At 37.8% G+C, this 27,928-nt stretch overlaps 1 protein-coding gene across 4 annotated transcripts in view; it reads left to right on the top strand.

Annotated features, from left to right (window-relative positions):
* The window catches only part of PTPRM (protein tyrosine phosphatase receptor type M), a 655,839-nt gene that overhangs the window by 576,400 nt on the left and 51,511 nt on the right, over nt 1–27,928 (top strand). For all 4 annotated transcript variants that reach the window (XM_067547610.1, XM_067547612.1, XM_067547618.1 and 1 more), the window contains 3 exons: nt 6,037–6,124; nt 14,227–14,303; nt 17,969–18,005. In XM_067547610.1, coding sequence (XP_067403711.1) covers nt 6,037–6,124; nt 14,227–14,303; nt 17,969–18,005 — 202 coding nt within the window. The remainder of the gene's footprint in view (nt 1–6,036; nt 6,125–14,226; nt 14,304–17,968; nt 18,006–27,928) is intronic.

Below are 27,928 nucleotides of genomic sequence, written 5' to 3' on the forward strand. Positions count from 1 at the left end.
CCCCCTCACCCACTTCTAAGCAGTTTCGCCTCTAGCGCTCCAAAGGTGGTGCCCCGTGCTGAATCTGCAGCATTTGCCCTCCTGCGTGGCCAGCCTTTTCCCTTCACAAATATTTGGGGTGATATACAGCTTGTAGACAGTGTGTTTCAGTAATAAATTCTTTCGTCAAACTACCCTAGGTGTATGGATGTTGGTTTTTACAACGCTTTTCAAACAAAATTGGGAAACTCCAAAAAACTATCTTTCAAAATCCAATTGTGAGGTTTCAGGTGACAAGCATACTTACCTATCACACCATTTGCAAACCTCTGAAAAGCAAAGAAATGAAAGGCCAAGAACATCACAAATCTTGTACTGGCCACATAATTACATAAACATCCTAATCCTGCAAACACCTATGGATGCACTTAAAATAGACCATGTTTATAAGTTTTGTAGGATCTGGGTCAAAAAACATTCTTATTTAGTATTCTATCATGACACCATAACCTTAACTCTGACTCAGAATAAATGTAGTTCTGTGATCTCAAAATATAAGCTCAACAGCTGTTTGCATAAGTAATATAAAATGATATATGTATGTGATCTTAAGAGCACCTCAATGCCAGACAGCACACTGTTGTCATGCTACATACACAAAAGGTAGCATGTAATATATCATTGGAAAATTAATAATTCACTGATCATTAATATTATGTGATGTCTGTACAGTTAATCCATAACTTTACATATGTGCTGGTAATATGTGACTAAAATGTATTTTAATCATGCATGTCCAGGTTTCCTTAAGACAAACAAATGAAACCAATACCTCAGACCAGGCATGGCCAAATTCAGTCAGCTATCGGAGGTTGTTGAAAGAGCTTGTTTGCACAGTAAAAATCACCAGCAGGGGAGGAACCAGCATGGAGTCTAGACCAGACAGTACAGCATCTACACCTAGTAGGGAAAAGGAACTTTATCAGGGAATACCTAGAATTATACATTTCAAAGATTTACTGGACTATAAAGAGCGGGAGAAAGAATCTCTAAATTATTCTTCATCTGAGGAGACAGAGAAACCAAGCACTCTGAACTCTGTGACGTTTCTAGCCAGAGAGTCTGATCAGTCATGCTGGAAAAGAGATTTGGTGAGAAACATGAGAGAGTCTAGTTTGTTAAATCAGTTTTTAGTCTTAGAAGCATACTTGTACTTTTGGTTTCTGTCTTTATTACTTATCACTTAAACCTGTGACTTTTTGTATAATAAACTTGTTTTACTGTATACCAGTTCAGTTTTTTGGTTAAAATAGAGCATATGTTAGTATCTGCAGTGTACTGGCTCTTTAAGGAAGCTGTGAACTTAATAGCCTCTGTGGCTGTCCATTGAGAGGGCAGGAGACATTGCAAGAGACATCTCTGAGGAACTCAGCAGTTGGGTTTCTCTGATAATTATCTGCTAAGCCAGTGGTTTTCAACCTTTTTTCATTTGCGGACTCCAAAAAGATTTTGAATGGAGGTGTGGATAGGTTGAAAACAACAGTTCTGTGGTAATGACAATCTTTTGCAGACTCCTTAGACATAGTCTGCGGATCCCGAGGGCTCTTCAGACCACAGGTTGAAAACCACTGTGCTAGGCAAAATTTAGACTGGCAGAGTCCTAAAGAGATTGCTGGACAGGGAGACAAGCTTGTGTGTCAGGGACTTGATGCATAGTTTAGCAGCAGCAAAATTCTCAACTGCTGAGACTGAGAAGGGTAGCACGGTAACTCACAATTCTGGGAACCCCAACTAATTGTCACAATGTACATAGTGAGTAACACAATGATCAGCCTGAATGCAAGTCCATATATATGCGTAATTGTTAAGGATAAGACTGTCATGAAGGTCATGGAAGTCACAGATTTCGTGATTTTTCAGACTTCCATGACGTTTTCCACTTCAGCTCTGGGGCAGCAGGGCTGGAGCAGTCAGCCAGTGGGGGCCCCAGAGCTCTGGGTGGCAGGGGGATCCGAAGCCATCAACCACTGCAAGCTGTGCCATGGGCTGTGGTGGGGGGGATCTGGGGCCCTGAGTTGCCCCGGTGGTTGGTGCTGGACCCCACCCTTCGTTATGGGGCTTGGGCTCTCATCCCCTCCCCACAGACTTCAGTCATCCCCTGTTGGCCTACCTCCTTCCACTGTTTTTAGTAAAAGTCAGACAGGTTGCGGATTTCCATGAATTTTTGTTTATTGCCCATGAGTTTTACTAAAAATAACCATGACAAAATCTTAACCTTTATAATTGTATCATATATAATAACAACATTGTGCACTTTTCTGTTAAACTACATTATAAACCTTATTATTAAGAAACAAATATGTGAAATACTTAACCAAAAATTTGTTGTCAGTTGATAACAAAATTAACTGATACGTCCCATTTAACAATATCACTTTAAAAAAGTCAGATACAAAAGAATTGATGTAATAAAAAAATCTTACATTTAAAAGCGAATTAGTGGATCAGAGTTAAGGTTATATAGTGATGAAATAAGCATGTTTTTGTACTTGTTGTGAATAATGTGTTTATTTTGCAAGCAGCATAAGATTTATGATGGCCTTAACTTTTCATTTCCTTGCTTTTCAGTACTTTCATTTGGTAAATGATGTGGTAGGTACTTACATTGTTGTCACCTAGCAACCGTAGCTATTTTTAAAAATAAATCTTTCAGCTTTGGAGTAATAGTAATAACAATAGTAATAATAATAAATGTCATGTAACATTCTTCATTGGAAGATCTCAAAGTACTTACAAGATAGATTCATTTTACTATCCTTATTTTACAGATAGGAAAATTGAGGCAGAGAGCAAGTGAGTTGCCCACGGTGATAGTCAATGACAGAGTTGTGACTAGTACCCAGATCTCTAGACTCCCAGTCTGGTGCCCTGTCCATAAGACCACACACTCACATCTCTGTTTTACAACCCTGCATAACCATATTTTTAGCGTGGTTCCAACATATCTAGCCCTAGGAATTTCTAGTCATGCAGTTACAAAGTCATCAGTAAAAGTCAACTTTTATAACAGTTATCACATGCTCTTCTTATCTGAGCTATTGCAATTGTTTTCTAGTGTGAGCATCACTGTGCATTAACTCTTGGCAAATATTCAGTTTTTAATGTTGACCACTGCAGTATTGATTTAAAGGAAGCAGAGCTGTCCTAGACGGATACTGCTTTATTGACCATTCAGCATCCATGTTACATTTCACAATATAGCTGTACATTTTCAATTTTTAAAAAAAATTGTTTTTTCTCGTTGGTGAAAACTTACAAATTTGACATTTTCATACTGAAATTTTCACTCTAAGAAAAGGTTGTTTTAAAAGTGTTATTTCTCTCTGGGAAACTCTTCTCCATGCAGGGCATGGAGATTGTGAAGCCCAAACGTCGTAGGATTTGAGTTAAGAAACATTTTTCAAAAATTTTCTTTGAGACATGTGACATCTTTATCTGCAGTTCCCTTTACCCTTTGCAACCATTGGTAAACTTGGGACATTTTTCTGGCTAAGGGTCTACAATTAAAGAAAATTATTCCTATTGATGACTTATTAAGATGGACAGCTGCCATGATACCCTGTGCAGTTCAGTGGTCTTTTGTACAATTCTGTCCCATTGGTGCAATGTGCCTAAAAGATACTTTTAAAAAAAAAATAGCGATACTGGAATGACGCTTGTATTTCTCACTAGTAAGGAAAGATCTTGATAGAACACTTGTGAGTGATCTGCTCTTCCCTTTACCTGTAGGACAAATATGATACCTTCTAATCCATTATTGATTATTGCTCTGTCTCTAGGTTTATCTACACAGTGGGTTAATGCATTGCATGGGGGTGTGATTTCTAAAGCACACTAAAGTCTGTAGTCCCCACTGGCGTGCACTAACAGTTGCGTAGTGCACTTTAATGTACTACTGTTTCAAACACACTATGTTAAAGCGCACCAGCAGGGGCTACGTAGACTAATTAATGCATAACATGTTAGTGCGTGTTAGAAATCACACTCCCTATAGAACACAATCCCCCCTTTGTAGACAAGTCCTCTGCTTATACAAGAGTAGCATATTAGGAATATAGGGAATTGTACTTCAGCTGTCTTTTGCAATTACTTTTTATTTTTTCTGCTCAAGCAGTGCAATAGTTATCTCTTTCTTCCATTTATTTTACCTATCTGTCATCATCGTAGTATTAGAGCACCTGCCAAGAAAGAACTAACAAGACAGGGTCAGCATAAGCGGACATTGTTTTTCCATTTTCCTTAGAAGTTGCTTGATTTTTATTTTTAACTTTTTTTTAATAGTAATGTTTATGGAAAGAAACAAGAAAATATGTTGGTTTATTTGTAGATTTTCTTTTTTTTTAATAATCAAATCAACCTAAAGCAGTTTGAAAAAATGTGGATATTTAACATAAACATGCATTACCCACAATGGAAATAAATTACGAAAGCTTGTGGTAAGAATCAGGACTTCTCAGTGTGATACAAAAAAACCTTTGTGTGTTGTTGTCGCAGGGCTTAGTAGATAGCCCTTTGCAATTCTGAAGCAACTGTCCAAAATCAGCCCTGATGCAAGTGGCTAGAACTCCATTAAAACCAATGGAGTTGTGCTTGCTTACATGAGGCATGAATTTGACCCATTGGATGTCTATCATGTGACTTAATCGCTCTTTAGGTTATTTATTCAAAGCACTCAAAGGGGGCTGAGGGCTCTTGTCTCTCATTGAATTCAGCAGTAAATGAAGAGCTTCTTTGGACTCTTCCTCTCTTTACGAGTGTAGTTCATGAAGGATTTCATAGATGACATGCTTTGAAGTATGAGGGAAAAGGAGACAAATGGTAGTCCATTTTATAAGAACTTTCTAGCTGTTTAAGTGACTAATTACTTGCTGTGTCTTTGCAGGATAGAAATTTCACTTGTTTCCCTCTGTCTGGCTTGAGAACTTTACTGGTTTATCATGTCCCAGTTCAGTAAAGCACTTAAAACATGTCTTGATGCTGAATCATGGGTTTAGGAATCTGGATTAGTAATCATTCAGATAAAAAGATTAAAACGTGGGTTGTGACGATTCATCCTGAGAATAGGATTCCACTTTAGTCCTGTTAACGTGGCCATTAAAAATCATAAACTCAAAAGCAAATATTTAAATATAAAGTTATATAATGCATCTGTGTTACATTACATTACTTTTATAGACACAACACATACCAAAACACTCGATGAAAGTCATTATTTTCTAGAACCCAAACTGCACGTGGTAAAAAGCGCATAACAGAGCTTGATTGCTGTTCTTATGCCAAACGATGCATTTTATTAATATAAAGAGAGATTGTTACCATCTTCACTTTTATCTAATATTCACCCAGCCTCTGTATGATATTTAATAAAACTAATACAAATAACAAGATTGTATTTTTCATAAAATTACATTATTTTTTTTCTGACAGTCTAATAATCTTGAAAGTGTTGTAAATAGTACTTTTAATAAAACACCAATTGAATGCAAATTAAGAAAATGCAGCTGTGTGTTAAGAGACTAAATAGCCAAATATCACCAGGTAAATGAAACTTGTGAAACTGTTGATAATATATTATTAACACAGAGTCAAATTCTGCTATCATTGATATCACTGTGTGTGTTCCAGCTTTACACTGTTGTAACTTGGAGCAGAATTTGGACAATGTGCGTTAAGTACTCAATTACGCTTAGCATTACAAGCATGGAACTTTTGCAAGGGTAACTAACTCTCCTCACACAAAAATCATTCTTGCTGATACACATTTCATTCTTGTGTCAAATTCTCCATATAAAACATGGAGCTGAAAGAAAGTGCTGTTCAAAGAGGAGCCTGGTATCATCAGATAAGTAAATTAGTTAAATGTCATTTCAACAACTGAAAATTTGGTTGTTGTAGTATTTCTTCCCTGCTCCCTTGCTTTATCCTTTACCCTTAAGGTTCCTGTTGCTACATGCCGCATTTCTTAATGTCACTTTCTTTCTATCTTTTTTTTAATAGAGTTTCTTTGAAGGACAGTCTGCACCATGGGACTCAGCTAAGAAAGATGAGAACAGAATGAAGAATAGATATGGGAATATCATTGCATGTAAGTGTTGACAGCATAACTGTGCTACTGTGTTAACTTCATTTTAGCTTCTGAAAGATAAGGTGGGTGAGATAATATCTTTTACTGGACCGATTTCTGTTGGTGAGAGTGACCAGCTTTCGAGTTACACAGAGCTCTTCCTCAGGTCTTGGAAAGGTACTCAGAGTGTCCCAGCTAAATACAAGATTGAACAGATAGTTTTGCATAAGTAGTTAGCACATGTTCTGAGGGACCATACAAGGTAAAGTGGAGTAGGCAGAAGCTGGATTAATGAGGGTCCAGTGGTGGAATCTGAGGAGAGGCACTCTAAGATTTCTTTGTAGACAAGGAGTTCTATGAGCTTTAGAGGTGAAGGGACGGGATGGTAGCTGAAGAGACACACACAGTCAAGGGTGGGGTTTTTAAGATGGGCGAGCCACGACACTAAAGCATAGTTTTTATTGCTAGGGGAATGAACCAAAGGAGAGGGAGAGATGAAGGAGAGAGGTGAGAAAAAAGGAGTGAGATGAAGCAGAGGAGGGGTGGCAATGGAGGAATTATGAGATGGGGTGTTGCAGGGGCAGGTGGAAGGGGTACAGGAAGAAGAAAGACACAAGATCTCACCTTTAGCCACAGGGAAAATGAGAAGATGTTGGCATAAGAGAAGAGGGGTGGGAATCCTGTCAGAAGTTTTAAATTTTCTCTTTGAAGAAGTTAGCAAAATACTTAGCAGACATGAGGGGAGACCTTAAGTAAGGAACTGAAGGTGATAAAAAAGCAGTTATGGCTGGGGACAAAAGGATTCCATAAGAGCAGAGAAGTGCTTGGTAAGAGAGCTGGCAAAGCTGTAAGGGGAGGGAGTGATCTGTAGTAGAAGAATTCAGCAGGATCATGAGTCTTTCACCAGAAAGAGTCAGCAGCAGGAGTGGAGGAGGGGAACCATGGCTGCAGTTAGAGAGATGGGCCGTTTTGATGTATGAGAAGTGCAAAGTAATCAAGGGAGGTGGAAAGAGTCAATGACTAAACCAGAGGCTAAGAGGGGGGATGAGAGCACAGGAAGGGAGGAGGCTGATAGCAGAGGAGAAGTCCTTGACATTAATGGACTGGAAGTCCTGGAATGGTTGGTTGGCAGATCGAAGGCAATGATGCTGAATGAAATGAGGGAAGACAGAAAGTTCAGTAGTGGAGACATTAGAGGCAGAGAGAGCGGGCAGTCTTTGATGAAAACTAGATCAAGCAAATGGCCTTTTTGGTGAGTGGGAGAATTGATGGAAGGGTATATGTCAGATGAGGAGGTGAGGGAGAAAAGGGATTATTCAGGTTGTCATCATGGAAATTGAAGTCTCCAGGAATGAGGGTGCGGGACTGTAAAGCAAGGAGGACGTGAGGCAGGCACAGAAGGGAGAGTGGAAGGTAGTTGGGGGAAAAGTAAGATGCCAGTAAATGACAGCAATGTCATTAATGATATTAATGTGGATGGCTTTACTATCATAGCCAAGATATGAATAAAAATTATAAGCTGAAGATTCCAGATATACCCTGCAGCCATGGCTCTTAATGCTGTACTCCCATCAACTCTCACTAATTGAGCAAGGATGCTTAGTATTTGAATTGAAGGTCCCTAAGGAAAAGCTTGGTGCTGCAGGGAAGTGGTCACAGTGATTCAGCAGGTTGCAGTCTTTCCTCTGATTCAGTATTGAAGTGAGTATGCTATATAATATAATTAAAGAGGCACTGATAGTGACTCCATAGTTAAGGTTTGGACAGTATCTTATCTTCAATAGAAACTGAAATAGGGACTTGCTCTTAGACCTGATCAATATCCATTCTTGAGAAAATTCTGACATGAAAAGTTTTCATTCGAATCAGAAAAAGTCAAATTTTTACACACACAAAAAATGGTTTCAAGTTTATCCAAATGTTTCATTTCAGTTGTGCTTTTTAATTTTTTTATATATTGTTTTTTAATTGTATATTATTTTATAATATAATATAATATATATTTTATAATATAAAATACATTTCAAACTGAAAAGTCATTTAAAAAATTGTATAAGAAACTTTTTTATCTTACCAAAATGCTTGGTTTTGATTTTTCTCTTTTTCAATAAAATTTTTTCAAAGTTGATATGTTCCCAAAGAATAGGGTGACCAGATACCAAGTATGGAAAATTGGCACAGGGGTGTGGGGTAATAGGTGCCTATGTAAGACAAAGCCCCAAATATTGGGGCTGTCCCTATAAAATCGGGAAATCTGGTCACCCTACCAAAGAAAAACATTCAGTGAGAAATGTTTTGATCAGCTCTTCATGCTTTCTGAAAAAAGAAATGAACAGTCAAAAAATGTACACTTTTCAGAAATTCTCCCTCTTTTGTATTAAAAAACAAAACAAAACATAATACCCATCTACCTCAACATTCCCACAGATGTTAATATATTTCCTTTTTAACTACAACTCCCTTTTTTCCTAAATCTTGTAATCTTTCTCCTCAAAATTAGCAATCTCTATATAGCTGAAAAATAAACACAGCAAAACAAACAACACTGTAATACACTTCTTTCAATTACGCTATTATGCATAACCTTAACTATGACCTCATACTTGTTTATGGGAAAATAACACATATAGGTCACTGGTGTATAGATATCTAACGGACATGGCTGTTGATGTTGCTAAGGTCAGTTTATGTTGCAGGTGTAAAAGGGCACTCACCTTTTGAGCCCCTCCTAGAGGCAGGATTCAGTACTACAGTTCTTTTTCACCCCTGGCATTTCCTGCAGTCTGACCTTAATGGGTCTTCAGTGGTTTTGATCTCTGGCCAAGTCACGAAGTCCAAATGAACCTTTTCCAGAATATTAAAGAGTCTAATAACTAAATAGTCTTTTTACTCTTGTGAGGGTCTTTGGCCCTGACTCTAGGCCCTGTAAATTTGTCCCTTTGTTCGGCTCCCAAACAAGATCTGTCCCCTTTTGGGGATTTATGCCACTCTACCTGTGGCTGTTGGGAATCTGGGCCTACACACTATTCTGAGTTCCAACCCAGTGACCTGTACACAGCAGCCATGTATTTCTCACGCCAATCGGTCACTGCTTTTTCCCTGGGCCTCTTCCTACCAGGTCCTTCTATCTACAACCCTATCTCACAGCCATTATCCTCAGGTTCTTCTTGATCTCCAGGCCAGAGAGGAGCACTCTTCTCTCCTCTGGTCCCAACCAGGAAATGACCTGCATTCCCTTTTATCTGAACCTGTTGGACTCTGATTGGCTGTCACTAGCCCTTCTAGCCATTGGAGGACCTGGTCTTTCTAGCTTCCCAGATGGCTGCTTCAGTGAGGCCTCTCTGTAGACAGTCTTGGAGGACCCACCTTTACTGCTTTTTCTTCCCACCTTGCTCTTCCTGGGGCAGGCTTTGGTAGAACTGCAGGGCCTCTCATAGGGAGTTACAAAGGCCAGCTACGTCCACAGGGTAACTGAGACATTGGTGGCTTTGTGTATTGTCTTACTAGACATGTTGAAGGCATATTGTACTTCTTTATAGAGGGATGGAATCTGTTAGTGAAAATAATTAATATGATGTCTAGGTGCTTAAGGTATATTAGAGAAGGATATGTTAGCTGGATATTTCCATGCTTTAAATGGATGCCCTTAAAGAATCCTAAATGTTTTTCTTACAAAGTTTTTCTTTGTGGGAGTATGTTACATAGAAATATATGTGATCAATATATTATTATTTAAGTGTAAAAGTACCCATAGTGCAAATAAGAATAGGTCTTAATAACAGAGATATGGAGATGATCAGTATGCCTCCTCTTCGTTTATAAAATTTTATCTCTGGACAGTAGATCCACATTTTTAGTCAGGGTTTTGCTGCATCAGCCATCTCTTTTAATGTTATATTCTAAACAGCCTGTCATTTTGGGCCCCAGTTGAAGTAAGGAGAAAACTAGTAGCGCTACAGAGCTGAGGTAAAGAGGTGATGAGTAGCAGAGAGAAAACAAGTAAAAAATACCAGATGCGTGAAACAATTGTAATGACAAGTAATACTGAAAACTCTCTAAGAGGGCAAATGTTACTTTATATTGTTTGAATCTCAAATTACTTTTAATGAGTCATCAATATTTAAGAAACCGAACTAGCTGGATGAACATGAGTTATCAATAAAACATACTATTTATGTAGCCGTAAGAATTTAGAATAATACAAATTAAAATTACAACACATTTATGTTAAGGGGCAATCTTTTAAAAAGAACCTCTAAAATATGCCCACAAATTTGCTATATGTCAGTTAGTTTTATGCAAATGGTGTATTTGGTTGCCAAATTACCTGAATTGTGTGTGAGCTTTATGCTAACAAATGGGACCGTGGGCAAAATTGGGAGAATAATTTTAGAGGTCTGTTTTTAAAAATGTCTCCCTAGGTTATCATCAAAATATTGGCTTCTGCTTTGAAGGTACCTTAAACAACTCTCTTTCTACACTGTATTTAAGAAGTTAAAAGTACTGTAGATGGTTTAGATGCCATATATTTGGGTATATTTTTGCAGTGAAATACATTGTTTTAGAAAGTGAGTTTAATGTGGGTTTTTCAGCCCTTTTATCCTCTCTGTTTAAATCCTCCAAAATGCCATCACTATGCTATTGCTTGTAGTCAGTATTGTTTTATAAGGAAATTAAAACAATAGCACCATGCTGCCAGCACAGAGGGAGCTTGTCAAAGTAGCAGAGTACATTACATTACACAGGTAATGTGAATTTAATTGGATACAAGCCTGCCCTACTCACAATGGGAAGGTGGCTACAGCAACTTGTGAGCTGCTTCTTCATTATGCTAAATGCTTACCATGATCTAATCACCCATGCAAAATGTGTTTCTTCTTTATAAATACAAATGTCTTTTTTATGTTGTTTCCTCATTAAGAACCAAAAAAATGGCCTTGAAACTGTTAAATGAATCTTCTGTGTCAGAATAGCGTTGTGTCTGTATTTCCTGTCCGGTGGTTACTTATGAGTATAGGTAATATCCATTTATTTGTCTGTTAAAAAAGATCTGTATTATCTACAAGAATTCTTTTTTAGCCTACTGCAGCCCTGATCAAATGAGAAGAGAATATTGACCAAGATTTTCAAAAGTGACATGATTTTTGGGTGCCCATTGTCATAGGAGCCTGATTTTCAGATACTTGCCACTTTCTGAAAGTCAGGTCTCGATTCAGGTGTTTTAGGAAAAAATAGGGCACACAGAATCACTAGTCACTTCTGAAAATATTCGCCACAGGCTGGTGTTTATCTGCATGTGGACATGCACATACATAAGAAGGGGGAAGGATAAAATGCTCATGTTAATACCCATAAAGAAAAATGAATTTCAGCATGAGGAATTTTGAAGATTGTAATGGCTGGTGGTGTGATAAGTGCAAAATTAGGTTTGATATCATAACAGAGGGTCATGGATAACACACTGACAATGAACTTAAAATGAGACTATTTAAAAGCTTTGAGGAGAATTGCTAACAACAGACTGAAGGGTAAAGGAAAAATGTAAAAACCCTGTATCTCTAAGCCCTCTGTGTGCTTCAGGTCAACAGCAATGGTGGCCATGTTGCTGAAGGTGAAGTACTAATAGTTAGGAAAGCAGCTTCAGTCACTGCACTTCCGTGTCTGTCCCGTCCCCGCCTGCCCCCCTTCCCCCCCACCTCCACCCCCCAGCCCAAGGTGGAGAAGTATTTAGGGACATACAATCTAATATGGCACGCACCACAGGGGATTGTCGCAACGGATCTTTGCTGTCTAGGCGAACTGCTGCTGCTGCTGATGAAGTAGAATCTACAAAGGATTGTGATGTTGTTTAGATGGATCTAAATTCATGGGACAGTTGTATGGCAGAGGAAATTCATCTTGGATAAATGAAAGATAATTCAAAATAGGAGAAAAATAATCTTAACTGTTTACATAAACGAATGGGCTCTGAATTTTTGGGGTCAGCTTAGGAAAAAGTCCAAGAACAGTTCAACGGAGATTTCTTCTAAGTATGCAGCAGCTGTTTTAACAACAGAGAGAATGATCCGGTGCATATTTAAAAGCAAAATAAAAGAGTACAGAAAATGTAACATTATATTGAACTATTGTCATGGCTTGTTCAATTTTGTCCCCTTGTTTTAAGAAAAATATCCCTGAAAGCTAAGTGAGAAGATCCATTGAAGAGCAGCAAAGATAGTTAGACAGGCATGGCAGCACTTGCATGTGATGAGACTGCAAAAATCAGTATTAATTTGCCTGGAAAAGGCAAGAACTTGTAGAGACTCAATTGTGAATATTAAAAATTATGAAAGGGCATAGGTGAAAAAATCATCAGTTTTAAAAAAAAAAATGAGCTGTGCGACAGTATAAGAACAAGGGAACACTTGTTAAAATGTGGTTCTGATCTAGAAAATAGCCATGTAAACATGGCATCTTTTTACTCAACATCTTTTTTTAACTCCACCCCTTTAGTGTATTCCAAGTTATATTTGCTTACTTTAGTGAACAGAAATATGTGTCTATTGGAGATGAGGGGCATGTTTTTGTTTGGGGTTTTTTGGGTTGGGTTTTTTTTGTTTTGTTTTGTTTTGGTATTTTTAACTCCTGTTTGGCCTGCAGAGTCAGCACAGCTAAAAAAGAGAGAGCGAGAGCTGGATGCTATGCTATTTTATGCACCATCAGCAGAATTATGCATACCCATTGAAGGCAATGGGAGTTTCACAGGTGTCACTAAAGCAATAATCTGAAGACAAGACAGTTGCAGAGGTGTCACTCTTAGTTCTGCAGAATTTTCTTACTGGTGATGGTGCATAAGACAGACTCCAGCTTGCACTCTCAGAGCTCAGACTGAGTTTGTAAGGTTACTTGTTTAATCATAAACTGAACACATATGGAATATAGAAATCATTGAAAGAAAATAAGTGTGCAACCCCACAATATCTTATTTGCTAAGGTCACTTTTCAGAGTTGAATCTTACTTCAATATTAATAGCTGTGGCACATAGAATAAAAAAAGGGAAATTCTCTTTTACACTGTAGCAAATCTGTGGAGCTCATTACCACTAAAGGGCAGTAGCTATACTTATAAAGGGCTGGATAATTTATGACCTTTAATAGCATATGTAGTTATGCATGATAAAGTAAAAGGAATCAAATCTCAGGCTTGCCTTTTTCCCCCCATCCTCTGTTGCATCAGCTGTTAGCCTTGGTCAAAGGTAAAGTACTGAATTTGATTGTTCTCCTCTGGTAAAGCAAGTCGTAAGCTCCTATTCATAGGGAGTAAGTTCCCAGATTTGTTTCCCTTTGACATTATAAATTAATTCATCATATGTATGTCCCATTCATGTTTTAGGTGGGAAATTTTGGCTCCACCCCACTTGCTGTTAGAGTAGGTTTGAATAGTTTCCAGAGTGATCCCATCTACCATTTCTCACCCAGGAAAGAACAACCTCAGTTGAAAAATGGGGGGAGAATGGGTTATTATCCAGGGTCTGCAAGTAGGTAGAGAAGTCCCTTCGTCAGGTAAAAAGAAATAGTTGAAACAAAATACAGAGAGAGTGAAACTGTTTTTATTAAAGAATATATTTATATGATACACTAAGGCTTTTTTAGTCTTGGTTATTTTGTCTCTTCAAATAATCTCCCACAAGAGACTCTTATATGCCTTACATAATCACTTTTGCACTGATAGTGGGAGAACTTTGCAAAGGACTGAACCTTTCACAATTGAGTGCTGTTAAATGTTTTAATGAAAGGCAATTTGTTGCAAAAAAGCTGTTTCGCATTCTGTAGAAGGAAAGAGCAGTGGTGGCAGAGGTTTGAATATCAGGTATATTAGACTTAGAGGCATTCAAATCCAAAATCATTGTGAATTTTGGGATTCATATGATTGAAGTACAAAGTAAAAGGGTTTTGCTGTACTTATAACATCTGATGGCTCATTTTGAGCCATAAGCAAATGAAAGGAAACAAAAAGTGCAGAGTTTGTAACTTGACTTCAAAGTAATATGTGTATTAAGGATTTCTATTGGAATTGACCTTATGTTTTGTGACTATTAAAAGCATACCAAACTACTTTGTTTTATCTGTTGTTCCCATTTCAGATGATCATTCTCGAGTGAGACTGCATCCCATTGAAGGAGAAACAAACTCAGATTACATCAATGGAAATTATATTGACGTACGTATACTGATGTAGTAAACAGAGTTAACATTGCTATTCAGCTAAACGTGCGGTCCATGTTATTTTCGCACTTTAGTGATATTTTATTATAGATAGGACAGCTGATTACAGTTATGGCTGCAAAACATTACTGGAAAACATAGTGGTGGGAACCCACATCTATAAAGAAAAAAGAAAACACCAAATATTTGCCAGTAAGAAAATTAACTCAGTCTTTTCTTGAAACTGCCACATTCTGGAGTGAAACTTTGTCACCAATATTATGTGGCTATTTTGCCTGCTGATGCTTATGTGGACCAAGGAAATGTTATTTTCATTTTCTGTCAACAAATTGGCATAATTCCACATTTAAAAGAAAGCTGTTTGCATATTAATGTAACAAAACTCTGTAATTCCTAATGCAGTGATTTGCAATCTCTTGTCATCTCTACACTTTTAAGTCGCCTTCAAAGTATAGTCTGCAGCTGTTAACCAGTACTTCTAATGCAAGCAAGACATCTCATTAAATATGTAGGGTGTTTAATTATTGAAGACTGCTTCTTTGTTCATTCTGCATCATGTTAACTTAATGTTTTACATTAGAATAAATTCTTTAAGAGACAGCATGTTTTTTGGTTGAAAGGATGAAATCAAAAGTAGAATTGAAAATCAAGAGAAAGTCAACACTGTCTAAAGCCTGAAATCTAGAGATGAAAAATTCAGTAATTTTAGTGTTCATGGGGAACACTAGATGTAAAGGTACAAAACAGTTGCTGCTGCTGCTTAGGCAGCCACCTACATTCAGTGGTTTCTTCTTCCCCTGTGACACCTTTTAATGAAGGTATCACAGTCTCTGATTCACGTATGTCCACCGGCTATCACAAGAAGTAGATTTTTTTTCTCTCCATCTAATAATATTTATTAGTATGTTTCAAAGGCGTTCAAGTTAGGGTTAAATTTCTACCCCATTCCTTACTATTTCAGAAACTAACACATTTACCAATAGGTAAAAACATTCCCATTTAAAAGCGTAATAAAATTGTAGACAGAAATTTGTGTAATAAAAAGTAGAGATGGACCCAAATTGAAGAGTTGGATTTGGATTTGAATTCAAACTTTCCCAAAGTTCAAATTCAAAATGATCTGAACAAACTGGAGAAATGGTCTGAAGTAAACAGGGTGAAATTCAATAAGGATAAATGCAAAGTACTCCATTAGGAAGGAACAGTTAGTTGCACACATACAAAATGGGAAATGACTGCCTAGGAAAGAGCACTGTGGAAAGGGACCTGGAGATCACAATGGATTGCAAGCTCATTATGAGTCAACAGTGTAACACTGTTGCAAAAAAAGCAAACATCATTCTGGGTTGCATCAGCAGGAGTGTTGTAAACAAGACACGAGATGTAATTCTTCTGCTCTACTCCATGCTGATTAGGCCTTAGCTGGAATATTATGTCCAGTTCTGGGCGCCAAATTTCAGGAAAGATGTGGACAAATTGGAAAAAGTCCAGAGAAAAGTAACAAAAATTATTAAAGGTCTGGAAAACATGACCTCTGAGGGAAGACTGAAAAAATTGGGTTTGTTTAATCTGGAGAAGAGAAGATTGAGGGGGGACATGATAACAGTTTTCAAGTACATAAAAGGTTGTTCCAAGGAGAGGAAGAAAAATTGCTCTATAACCTCTGAGGATATGACAAGAAACAAGGGGCTTTAATTGCAGCAAGGGCGGTTTAGATTGGACATTAGGAAAAATTTCCTAACTGTCAGGGTAGATAAGCACTGGAATAAATTACCTAGGGAGGTTGTAGAATCTCTGTTATTGGAGATTTTTAAGAGCAGGATAGACAAACACCTGTCAGGGATGGTCTAGATAATACATTGTCCTGCCTTGAGTGCAGGGGCCTGGGCTAGAAGACCTCTCGGGGTCCCTTCCAGTCCTACACTTCTATGATTCTATGGTTTTAAGGTTCAGGAGTATTCAGACTTCAGGTTCAGGGTTTTAGTCTGTTACGTATAAATTCAGATTATGATTTGGATCCAAATCTGAATATCCATAATATGTGGGGGAAGAAGGTTTGGATTACCTGCTCTTATTCAAAACCCTGATATAATGGCTTTATATCACCTCTTCCTGCTCCTGGAAAAAAAGCAGAATGAAGTTAGTGGAACAGCTGTGTGGGCATAGAAGACACTGCTGGTGAAGGTTGTAATGGCATAAGGCTTCCCATGCCTCAGAAGAGAGCTAGATATAATCCAAATACAACCTAAGTTTCTTTGTATCATCATAAATCAATGGACAAGGCGGTCATAAACATGGAGACGTGATTGTTTATTAGCAAGAAAGATATTCAAGATTCCATTGTAACTGGCAATTTGTCTGTCCTTAGTTTCAAAGATGCAGATGTGCTGCCGATCTCATGCAGGCAGATTGAAACAGATGTCATGTCAGAACAATGGAGTTGCAATGGGCAAGGGCATGGAAAAGGCTTTCTTTGTATACTGAGATTTTCCCTTGAACTAAATCTTCCAATGCCTATTTGGCTGGTATTCTGAATTAATCCAACCCTGCAGCATGGTGCATGGATAGAGAATTCCAACTCTGTCCACGGCCCTACAAATACATCTCGATCCTTAGGTACTCAAAGGTTGCCTTAGAATGGCATATAAAGGTACTACTTCAGTAGTTCTTGTAGCATTGTCTTTTTTGCAGGTTTCTTCAGATTACCTCAATCTTTGCGCCTCACTTTACTCCTTACCCCTAACACTCTCTACACTGGCAAGCTGCTATGGAGTATGAGCTGTAACTTTGAATTTCTCCCTTTTGTTGGTTGGTGTCATAACCTAAACATTATTTAAAGCTATTGATAATATTAATTTAATATTGATTAAACGGTCTATAATGATGTACTGCTATATGAGTTAAATCTTGGCACTAATCCTGTAGCATCAGACAAAAATACTATACAAATGTTGTTGTTCCTAGTTTGCATCCTATGAAGAGCCAATATTCATTGTTATAAAGAATGCATGCGTTGTTAGTGTTGATTACTCAGCTAGCATATAATTAAATTACTATTGCCTTCCCAGAAAGAAACAGAATTACTTGTTGGTGTAATTCCTATTTAGAGCTGGACAAACTATTTACACCAAGACATTTATTCATAGATTTTACCCTTTTTCCATTCAGAAATCATTTGTGAACAGATCAGAGGGCACAGAGAACCTCTTCTCTCCCTAGTACACACATGCAGCATCTGTGCTGAATGCAAACCTAGCGCTCTTTGAGCTGCTAAGCAGGGAACTAGCACTGCGCTCAGCAGCATGTCACCGCTCAAGGGCTTGGGAGTGTGGCCAGGCTACCAAGTGCACCTATTACAATTAGCTACAAGCGCTAAGCTTATGTTGCTCCTTTTCTGAGAAGCCAGTGAGGAACTTAATCCAGAACATATTAGGTCTACGCAGGCACTGCACAAACCAAGAGATTAGGGACCCTTCAGACAACACGGTTGCTCCTTATGCCCACGCAGTAGGCCTCACATTGGAAAGGCTAATATGCAACTTTCATTGTTGTGATATTCAGTAGGGTTATAAGCACTAGTCTGTATGACATTCTAATCATACCAACACATGATGGTGCATTGCTCTGCAAATTGACTCAAACCTTTTTCCATTTTTTTAGGGTTATCACAGGCCAAATCACTACATTGCTACGCAAGGTAAGTTAATCTCTCTTTATATTTTTCTTGCTGGTTGTGTGAATCCAAGAGGCTCTATATGCAAAGCTATAAAAATTCTTGTATTATGGTTTATACTCTATAGTATGTGTTTTTGCCACAATAATTAACCAATACAAAATTACTCTCAGAACCCAGATATGGCAAGCAGTTTTAATTCAAACTCTCCAACTACCAAGAGCTTAGTGTCGAGTTGTCATTACCTTTGTGTTCGATAGTTTTGTGTATACAAACAAACAATAGCTACCCTTATTTTTGGCTTATGTTACTCAGTTGGACTTGCTAAAGAACAAATAAGTAGTGAAAAAGATGACAGGCAAAATTTTCAAAAGTGCCTAAGTGACGTAGGACCCTCCTATGGGAATTAGGTGCCTAAATATCTTTCAGGATCTGGCCCTGAACTCCTATTGAAAGTCAATGGAACTTAGGTTTCTAAATTCATTAGGCACTATGGAAGATTTTACCCAACAATTTTTAATACAGGATCTAAAGATACACTAGACTTGCAATAATTTGAAAAGAAAACAGAATTTCTGAAAGTCAGATTTTTTTTTTAGACTGTCCTTTAAATGTTTGCTTGTGAAAATCTGTCCATTCCTTTTGATAATGCTCAAAAGATTTTCAATTTTTAACTTTCTTTATAGACATAATTTGCCTATTTTGACACAGTTGTTATTTCATTTTTGGTCAAGTTCAAACCTGGAACATATGAGAAAGTTAAGTCTGCTATGACTGATTAATTGTCGTGGTTTAACAGTCTCTGCTACCAGTGCTCAGAAAAGAGTATTGAATAGAATATATGGGAAAATTTGATTACCCTTCCACAACTGAAAGGCACGTCTCTTTACATTAAGTTTTGTATAATAAAGCTCCCTGTACTTGCCTATGGATTTGAAAGAGCTACCCTTAGATACATCTGAGTACCAAATTTATTTCAACATATGCATGCCTTTTTCAGAGCACTAGCTAGGATAAAAGGTTTCACTTTCCATATTTTGGATTTAGAGAGAATGTGTACCTTTTAATGACATGCTGCTGAGACAGAGGAAGATCATAGCTAACCACCTCAAATAAGAGTGCTTCCTGTGATTTGTCCTGTCACTTGAGTAGCCCAATCTCTGCAGCCCCTAGCCCCTCTCTTACCAGAGGGAGGCTGTTTCAACTCCCTCTTTACCCCCAACCAGCTGTCACTAGTTCATTGCAACCTCCAGAGGGTGACATTTTTGGGACAAGGTACATCAACTTGGCTCCACCCAGAACTGTCTGATCGCCACAGGCCTTAACATCTTAGGGAACCAGGGGAGGCCATTTAAACTTGCCACTGCTGCCACGCAACCACAGTGACCCACAGCACCTAACCTCACCAGGGAGGCCATTTAAAAGTTGCCACTGATGCCACTCAGTCAGTGACCCACAGCCCCTAATCTCCCTATTGGTGGACTGGGGAAGGGAAAGAAGACTATTTTCTGGTGTTGGTAGTTGGTTTGTTTTTACTTTTTTGCATGGCTAGTTTTTTAAACCACTCTGCAGGACAGTATAATTGTTCTACTTGGTCCTTTGATTTATGCTGCTGTTGGTTATTGTCTCCTAAAAATAAAAACAGCAGCAAATATGGTTGGCATTTTATTTGCAGCCTAGAGTATAGCTGGTTTCGGCAAGGGAACAACCGTAGGGCCTTTCTGGAAGTTCATTACAAACCATTCTGATACAGAATCATTCTCTGTAGCCATTTTAAATGCTGTTTTACCAGTCATTGCACTACTTGAACAACAAATAGTAAACTTGTGACCTTTACTCTATGGGTTTTGAAAGCAGTGAATCAGACACAAGAATGTGAGAAAACTATACAATATATTAAACAAAATTATGGTAACTTGAATATGGACTAGCTATAAGTGCCCTTCCACCCCGAATCCCACCCAATATAGTGGCAATCAGAAATAGCTAGAGAATGAGGAGAACAAAGACAACAATAAGTCTTTCAAAAGTTAAAGAAGAAATTACTATTTTGGTTGCAAGCTCTTTGAGGCAGGGACGGTCTTTGTGTTTTGTGATTGTGCAGCACTTAGTACAGTGGAGTCCTGGTCCATGGGTGGAGCTCAGAGGTGCTGCTGCAATACAAATAAATAAAAGTAATGTAAAAAAATCTTACCAAGAAAAAAAAAAGAAAATAGAAACCAACTTGATACAAGTTCAGATTGGTTTTGAATCTGGATCTGTTTGTTTTGGTTTTTTATTTTTTATGGATGAGATCCTCTAAAATCTGTTTCTCACATGAATTTTGGGCCAGTTCTCTAGCATCCTAAATTCCAGCCAAAACCTCATACTCTAGTGTGATATTTTCTCTTCCTAAAAGATTCAATAGATATGATCTTGGTTTTTAACACTATTGGCAAAGCATCCTGAAACCCAGCTCTTGCACTGATTAATTATAAACCTTAAAAAAATGTTCATAAAGAAGGAAAAAGACATTTGCTCCATATGTTAAATCTTCTGTGTTTCTCTTTGTTGTTTTCATTTGTAAAGCTGTCACTGAGCTTGGCTCTCAGACATAGCCAGAGGTGTTCATATTCTGTGTTAGAACAGTTTTTATTATAGAAAAGTATAAACACGTGGAAGTGACACAACATTCTGAACTGCATGTTTAATTCCACTAAGATACTTCACAGCAATTTTAGGAATCCAGCCTCCCTCTACACATACATTATTCTTAACAGGAAAATATCATTAAAGAAGTCAGTTCCAAGTTTCTATGGAGTTAGCATGATTGATATTTAATTGTCCCAGTATTCTTCTTTGGCTGCAGTGAACACATCAAGTGTTAATGAGCAAATATAATTGTATGCAGCTAAAAAGTGGAAAATTTAATCAGTTCATAATAGGCTACCAATCTGGTTTTAACAGAGCTGGGAGTTGCATAATGACCTGTTTATTAGAGCGTTATCATCTTCCATGAGACAAGGTGCATGAGATAATATCTTTTATTGGACCAATTTCTGTTGGCAAGTGAGACAAGCTTTCAAGCTACACAGAGCTCTTCCTCGGTTCTGGGAAAAATACTCAGGGTGTCACAGCTAAATACAAGGCTGAACAGATGTGTTCGCATAAGTAGTTAGCACATATTCCAAGGGACCATTCAAGGTGAAGTGGTCCGTTAACACCCCTGTACATCATCTTCCATATTAACCTGAGTTTGGTTTGCAGACCCTTCTCTTCCACCCTGGAAATACATGTACCATGTATTCAGTTGATTAGGAAACAGATGCATTTTTACAAGAGCTAGCGAATGGAGTATGTTTTAGTTCATATCCAATCAAGAAACTTCTTACTGCACTTCAAGTGTAATAAATTAAAAACCTGCAATTTGGATTAGAAAATTAGCATCTCTCTCTCTCCCTCTCCCTCTCTCTCTCCCTCCTTCTCCTCTCCTTTTTCTTTTTCTTAATGCCATAAGCATAATGGGACTGATGGGCTGAACTTGCCGTTAATGAAGACGTTTTGTGATCTGCATAATTGGCACCAACAGATAAAATATGCACTTGGGTCACCCTGATAATTAAGAATCCTTTGTCACAACTCAACACAGTGGGTCATGTAGGGCTAACAAGCAGATGCAATTTAAAAATCACCACTTGCTTTTTTCCTCCTTTTCTTTCCATGGATTTAATTCTTTAAAATTCATTCACACCAAGCTGTATGAACTGTACAATTTATTGGAATCTAGCCCTGTTTCCAGGAGATAGATATTCAATGAATTTCACTATGTTTTTTCAATATGAGCAAAAGGCGTCAGTTTTTACTCAATTTTCATACTGCCAATGAACCATATCTGACCCTGATTAGCAGAAAAAATTGTTCTTGATTCCTTCTATTTTATATTTAATTGTTTTCTCTCCTGTGAAGTTCATATAATAAACTTAGTATTAACACAGCTGTTTCTAACGAGTCTCTAGCAAAGGTTTTATAATGTTTCTTCAGCTAGAGCACTAGTATTACATCTGAACGGCATATTCATCTTTGTATAGTTCTAACTGTGACTCATTGACATTCCCATTGGGGAAGAAGGGGTTTTAGCCTGTATTAAATACCAGATGACTACATGCGGTTTGGAGTTGCATGCATGCAAAGGTCCATGCACATGTACAACTCTGACTTCTGCACACTCGTCGTTGCTGAGATATGGGCCCAAGAAACTTAAAGAGCCCATATAAAATGTGGATAATAATACTTCTATGCTCCCCTTTTAGAGATATTGTGAAGACTCTGGGGGTTTTTCGCCTTCTTCTCTAGCATGGGGCACGGATCACTTGCTGGTGGATTCTCTGTACCTTAAAGTCTTTAAACCATTATTTGAGGCCTTTAATAACATAGTCATAGGTCAGGGGTCTATTACAGGAGTGGGTGGGTGATGTTTCTGTGGACTGCTTTGTGCAGGAAGTCAGACTAAATGATCATATTGGTCCCTTTTGACCTTAGAGTCTATGAGTCTAAGACTTAATCTTTTTTTAAAAGTGCTTTGAAGATGTGAACAAGCTACAAAAGTGCTAAATATTAATAAAAAATTACATATTTGTGAGGGATGAGTTTCCTGGTCTCAGACTTGCTGTTTCTTTTATTTGATTGCTGGCGTTTGGCTCATGTGATATTCATGCAATACAGTTAGTGATAAAATGGACGCCACGAAGAAAACAAAAGCAGACCCTTCTGTGAAGAACAATAAGAAATCGGAGAAGTACATATATGCTTGCAGTATTTATGGATCTCTGATTCAACAACTTCATCATGGTGGCTTTATTTCACTCTTGTGAAGCCAGCCTAGAATACTGAAGAAAGAAGATTCTTACATATGAACTTACTCCATGTCAGAAATATACAAGATCCAGATCTCTTGACAAGGAGGCAGCAGCTTTTCAGCCGAAAGCAATGAGACTGTTTTGTCATATTGTTTACACAAAGGGAGACGATTCAAGGCTCTGGGAGGAAAAAATCACTGTTACAGAAACTAGAAAAAGATTTTGGGAAAAGTAAAATATTTTAAGTGAGACTATAAGCCAGTTATTGTAGGCAAATAATTTACTTTTATGACTTCCTGAAAATCTAGGTAGTGAGCATGTTGGTCTTGTGAGCCAAGACCCAAATAAACTTTAAGAAAAACCAGAAACCCATCCTTGGCAGACTCTACCTTTTGATTCAGAAGCCTCTCATGTCTCTAGTGGACTAGCACATATCCTGTAGTATCTCATTGTGGCTGAAAGATTTGTCCAGGAAAGAACTATACAGTATTGAAATTTACAAATTTGTACTACTCTAGATGTATCCATGAATTTTCTGAGTGTGTTTCATGAAAAACAACTGTCTGATTATTTGGTTTCCATCCTGGCTGAAGAATGCTGCCCTAATTTGGGATTGATGAAGGAAGGGACAATACTTGGTGCAATACTGGTAGTGTGCCTGTCACTCATTCTGTATTAGGGCAAAGGCAGGCATGGAGAAAGATAGCTTGTGTAGAAACCACAGGCTCAAAAACTTCTGCTTCCTCATTGCATTCTCTAGGACCTCTCTGAATCCTAGTTTCCAGACAGGCTCCAGCGGTCTAAAGGAAGCCTGGCACTGGATGTGAGGAGGCCTTTGGTCACCTCATTTCCTGAAAAACAAAAGTTCATTGAGTTCAAAAACAAAATATATTTCCTTTTCCATCAACAAATACAATAGCTTTTCTGAAACTGAATCCAAGTCTTTGAAACCTCTTTTATTTTTTTTAATTCTGCATCTTTCCTTGACAATTACATTCTTTCCAAGTTGTGATAACCATAGGCAGATATAGTACTCTGGGTTACATCAAAACACTGCTTTTGTAGCATAGATGCAGGCTGATAGAATTAATGTTGTATTTCTTGATGTAGCTGCGTTATTTTTTCTGTGCAGTTGAATGATGAGATTCCCTCTGCAGCTAGTCTCATTCCAGGGCAGGCATGCTCATTTAGTATTTTCGGTAGAAGAAAATACTATACAGGTTACACGAATAGAATGGTTCCCCTTATTTAAACTCCTAGCACAAGTTGGAGAAATGTGCCACCTGAACAGTTAACACAGATTTTGACTACATTCATTCACAATGTGTTCTTTCGGAAAAAATATAACAAACAAATAGCCAGAATGAAATCATATTGTTGAGTTAAGAAAAGTAATTATATAATTATCTCCCAATGCTTATGCTTAACCTGCTGAATAGGTTAAAACCAAAACAAACAAACAAAAGAAAGAACAAAAGAAAACTCATAGAATAATAGTAATTAGAACTGGAAAAGATCTATTAAGTTGTATTGTCCGTTCCCCAAGGAACCCCTCTCTGTCCAGGGAATAAAATTATGACATCCATTGTTAATATCTATGATTTCTCCATTAAATGATGGTACTATTCCGCCAATTCAGCAAATGATTTACTTCATATTCTCAAGCTAAAGTTGTGTGCAACATCTTTTTTACAAAATAAATACCTTATCTTTCAGAATCTTCTACTTTACCATTTGGAATATGTGGATGATTAGTAATTACCCAGAAGACAATACTTTTTCTGATGTGAATTATTACAATCCAAATAGATTAGTAAAATTCCAAAAAGGACTGAACGTTTCTTATCTGTATAAGTAGAGATTCTGCAGCTATACGAGCCAGGATAAATTTACAAAGCCTTAAACTGATCACCACCTAAGGTCAGAACTTCCTTTCATGGTCTAATTCAGCACAACTGGCCAGGTGTGTTATGTACAAAGCTTTTATGCCTTCACCTGCATCCAACATTGCCCACTGTCAGAGACAGCAACTCTGGATTAGCTAGACCACTGGTATTGTTGGCATTCCCTATATTCCCACAGTTCAGTGTTTCTCTGAATAGTGAAAAGATATTACAGAGAACAGCAATTTATTCTTTGAAAAATCATATGACATTTCCATTTTATTTTGTTGATACAGAACAAATTGAGCTGGTACAGTATTGGAAATTTAACAGTTGGGAAATGTCAGTCAGTAATTGTGTGACTCTTCATTAGATGGAAAAATAGCTGGTAGAATTAACATGGGTGAGGTGGACATGTCTTAAATATCACCTGCCAAAAAATTCACAAGGAAAGGCTGGCCTCAGATTTAAAAATATATCTAAATGCAACTGTGACTTGTGTCTGAACATGATGGAAATATTAATGTGGGCCAAGGATAGCTGATATGTTCATAAATGGCTAGGGAGTTGGCATGTGGTGACTGCTACACGTTATAACAAACTTAGTCTGTTCATTCTAACCCTGCCGTCCATTCTGTTGCTTCTAATCATATGCTTAGACTGTAAACTTTGTGGGGCAGGAACACTGTTTTTATTTGAGTGTGTATGCAGTTCCTAGCACAACAGAGTCCCAATCCATAACTGGAGCTTCTAGACACTACTCAAATACAAAAACATAAAAATAATTACTGAAGAGAAACTTGTGATATTCCTGAATCTCTTTGTAAACTAGAACTGGGCAAAAATGTATCTATGCTTTATTAAAAATATATGGAAAAATTGTATATATTTAAAATATATGTCCACTTTTGTGAATTGGGTGAATATTTTTTTTAAAGATTGTGAAATTTGTTATATAAATTTTTCAGGAGGTATTATTCAATCACCTCTATTCTAAACCACTAGGGAATTCAGAATAGCTATTTACTTAAGCTAAAAACCCATTCCAGAGTGAAGTGAAGACAGATGCACATATTTCACGAACCACTGGTGCCATAGCTCATAGCTTCAGTATGTTGTGGAAGAAGGCATATCATGGGCTTAAGTCCTTCCATGTCTTACAGAGTTGGAGGAAAGGCAGAGGATTTAGAGAACCACTTCCCTAATACTGTGTGAGCTATAGCACAGAATCCCTGCATAGACACAGAAGGACTAGTGCACTTGCCCAGGCCCAATGTCCCAAATGAGTTGTGAGTAAGATTTCTGAGTGTCTAAGTTGCTTGGGAGCCTTAATCTCACTGAAAGTCAATGGGATGTAGGCTCCTAAATTACTTAAGCACTTTTGGAAATTTAACCCAGTGTCTGGTTGCCCAAGCCAATTAACCAGCAAAGGGTGCTGGCCAGCAGCCTGTGGGACTTGTTCCTGCTTGATAATCAGCAAAGTGCCCTCTACAGTGCTTGTCTGGCCAGATGTGTGGAATCTTGGGCTGGTCAGAAGGGTGGTTACCACAGTCAGAGTGGGTACCACAGACAGTTTCTAGCTGCACAGACCAGGGCATCGATGTAAGATGTCAAAATTTCATTTCTACCTGTTTTATAAGCAGAGTTTTTCTTGAAACATAGTGCTAACAAGATTCAGTTAGATCTGTTTCTTATTAACAGTCCATGTGGGGTTTGCAAATCATGAAAAATTCAGCTTTCAATTAATAGTTTAAGTATAAATCCCAGTTAACTAATCTGAATCAGATCAACTGCTGTGGAATTGTGGTATACTGGTTTGTTTGTTTTTTAATATCATAAAATAGCAGCAGCATATCATTCAGAAATGTCGAAAAAAGAAACTGGGGACTATATACAGTTAAAGTTATGAGAGACTTTGATTCGTGATGGAACATATTTTGATGACTCGTTTAAAACTAGAAGTAAATGAATCTGGAGAAAATCTATTTGATTATGATTTATGTCTGATGTTCTGGTAAAACCCTAACTTGCGGAGCACAAACTAGTACATATCAGAAAAGAAATAAAATCCATGAAAAAGAGAACATGTTTCCTAAACACTTCTTTGTGGGTTGGGGGGAGCTAAGGGAGATGTTTCTTTAGTACATAAGCTCTGAGGCAGGAACTATGTCTTTTTTTTTTTTTTTCCTATTTATTCAGCACAGTCACATTGTGGATGGTGTTGGAAACATAATAATTGTACCTTCCACAAATTCAGTAATTAAATAGATAGCACTGTAGCTCGTAGTCATAACTTAGGGCCAAATTCTGCTGCATCTTGTGTAATATAGGTGGCCAAGACCTTATGAATTACCATACCAGACTGCCTCAGCCCTATTTGAGGGCATACATGGGACTTAAGAAGGGCAGAGGCCTTGTGCTGGCCTTCAGCACAATGGGAATTTCACCCTTGCGGACTTCTTAGTTTCCTTAGAAAACTCTTTTGAACACTTTGATAAAAGTTTTTGAAAGTCCAGATTATATGAACTGATTCTTCTTTTTCCACTGTTGTGTTGACATCCTTAAAGAATTGTAGCAGATTGGAAAGATTGCTCTGTATGCAAGCTAATAACCATGTGTGTAGCATGTTCTGTCTGGATGGACCATCACTGTTTAATGATATCTCAGACTGATATTCCCACTATGTGAGGAAGAGAAGGTGCAACAGTCCCTGTGTAAATATATCCTTATAAAAAAGATTGATGCTTCTTTGAGTGCTCTGTGAGTATTCACTGTGGGTGCACATGTGCTCTGTGTGCCCGGGACAGGAAATCTTCAGCTGCAGTATCTGTTGGTCTGTGCCTGTGCCCTATATCTCCTCATGCTGTGAATCAAGGGCATTAGTGGTGATCTGGACGAACTGCCTCTTCAAGTCTTCTTCTATTGCTCACAGTCTAAGACAGAAGTCTCCTGTGTCCATATTTTCTACTTCTACTTGATGTTTACCTGTAAATAATTGCAAATAGTCATTTCATTATTAGATAGTTTGCTTACGTCTAGTCCAGTTACTTAGTAGATTTATGGAAGCCTTCCCCACCCTTTCTCTCCCTGATGCCAGAGTGTTATTCCCAGGTTCTGAGCGTCAAACCTTGCCTTGCTTGTCCCAAGTCTTCCTAGTGAGCGACCCTCATTACACTTGCCTTTACTATTGGAGGGAGGCACACATCCCATTTATGTGTGGGATTTGCTG

The sequence above is a fragment of the Emydura macquarii genome, unplaced genomic scaffold (genome assembly GCF_026122565.2).
Source record: "Emydura macquarii macquarii isolate MOO-44397 ecotype Brisbane River unplaced genomic scaffold, CSIRO-AGI_Emac_v2 contig_212, whole genome shotgun sequence".
Classification (NCBI taxonomy): Eukaryota; Metazoa; Chordata; order Testudines; family Chelidae; genus Emydura; species Emydura macquarii.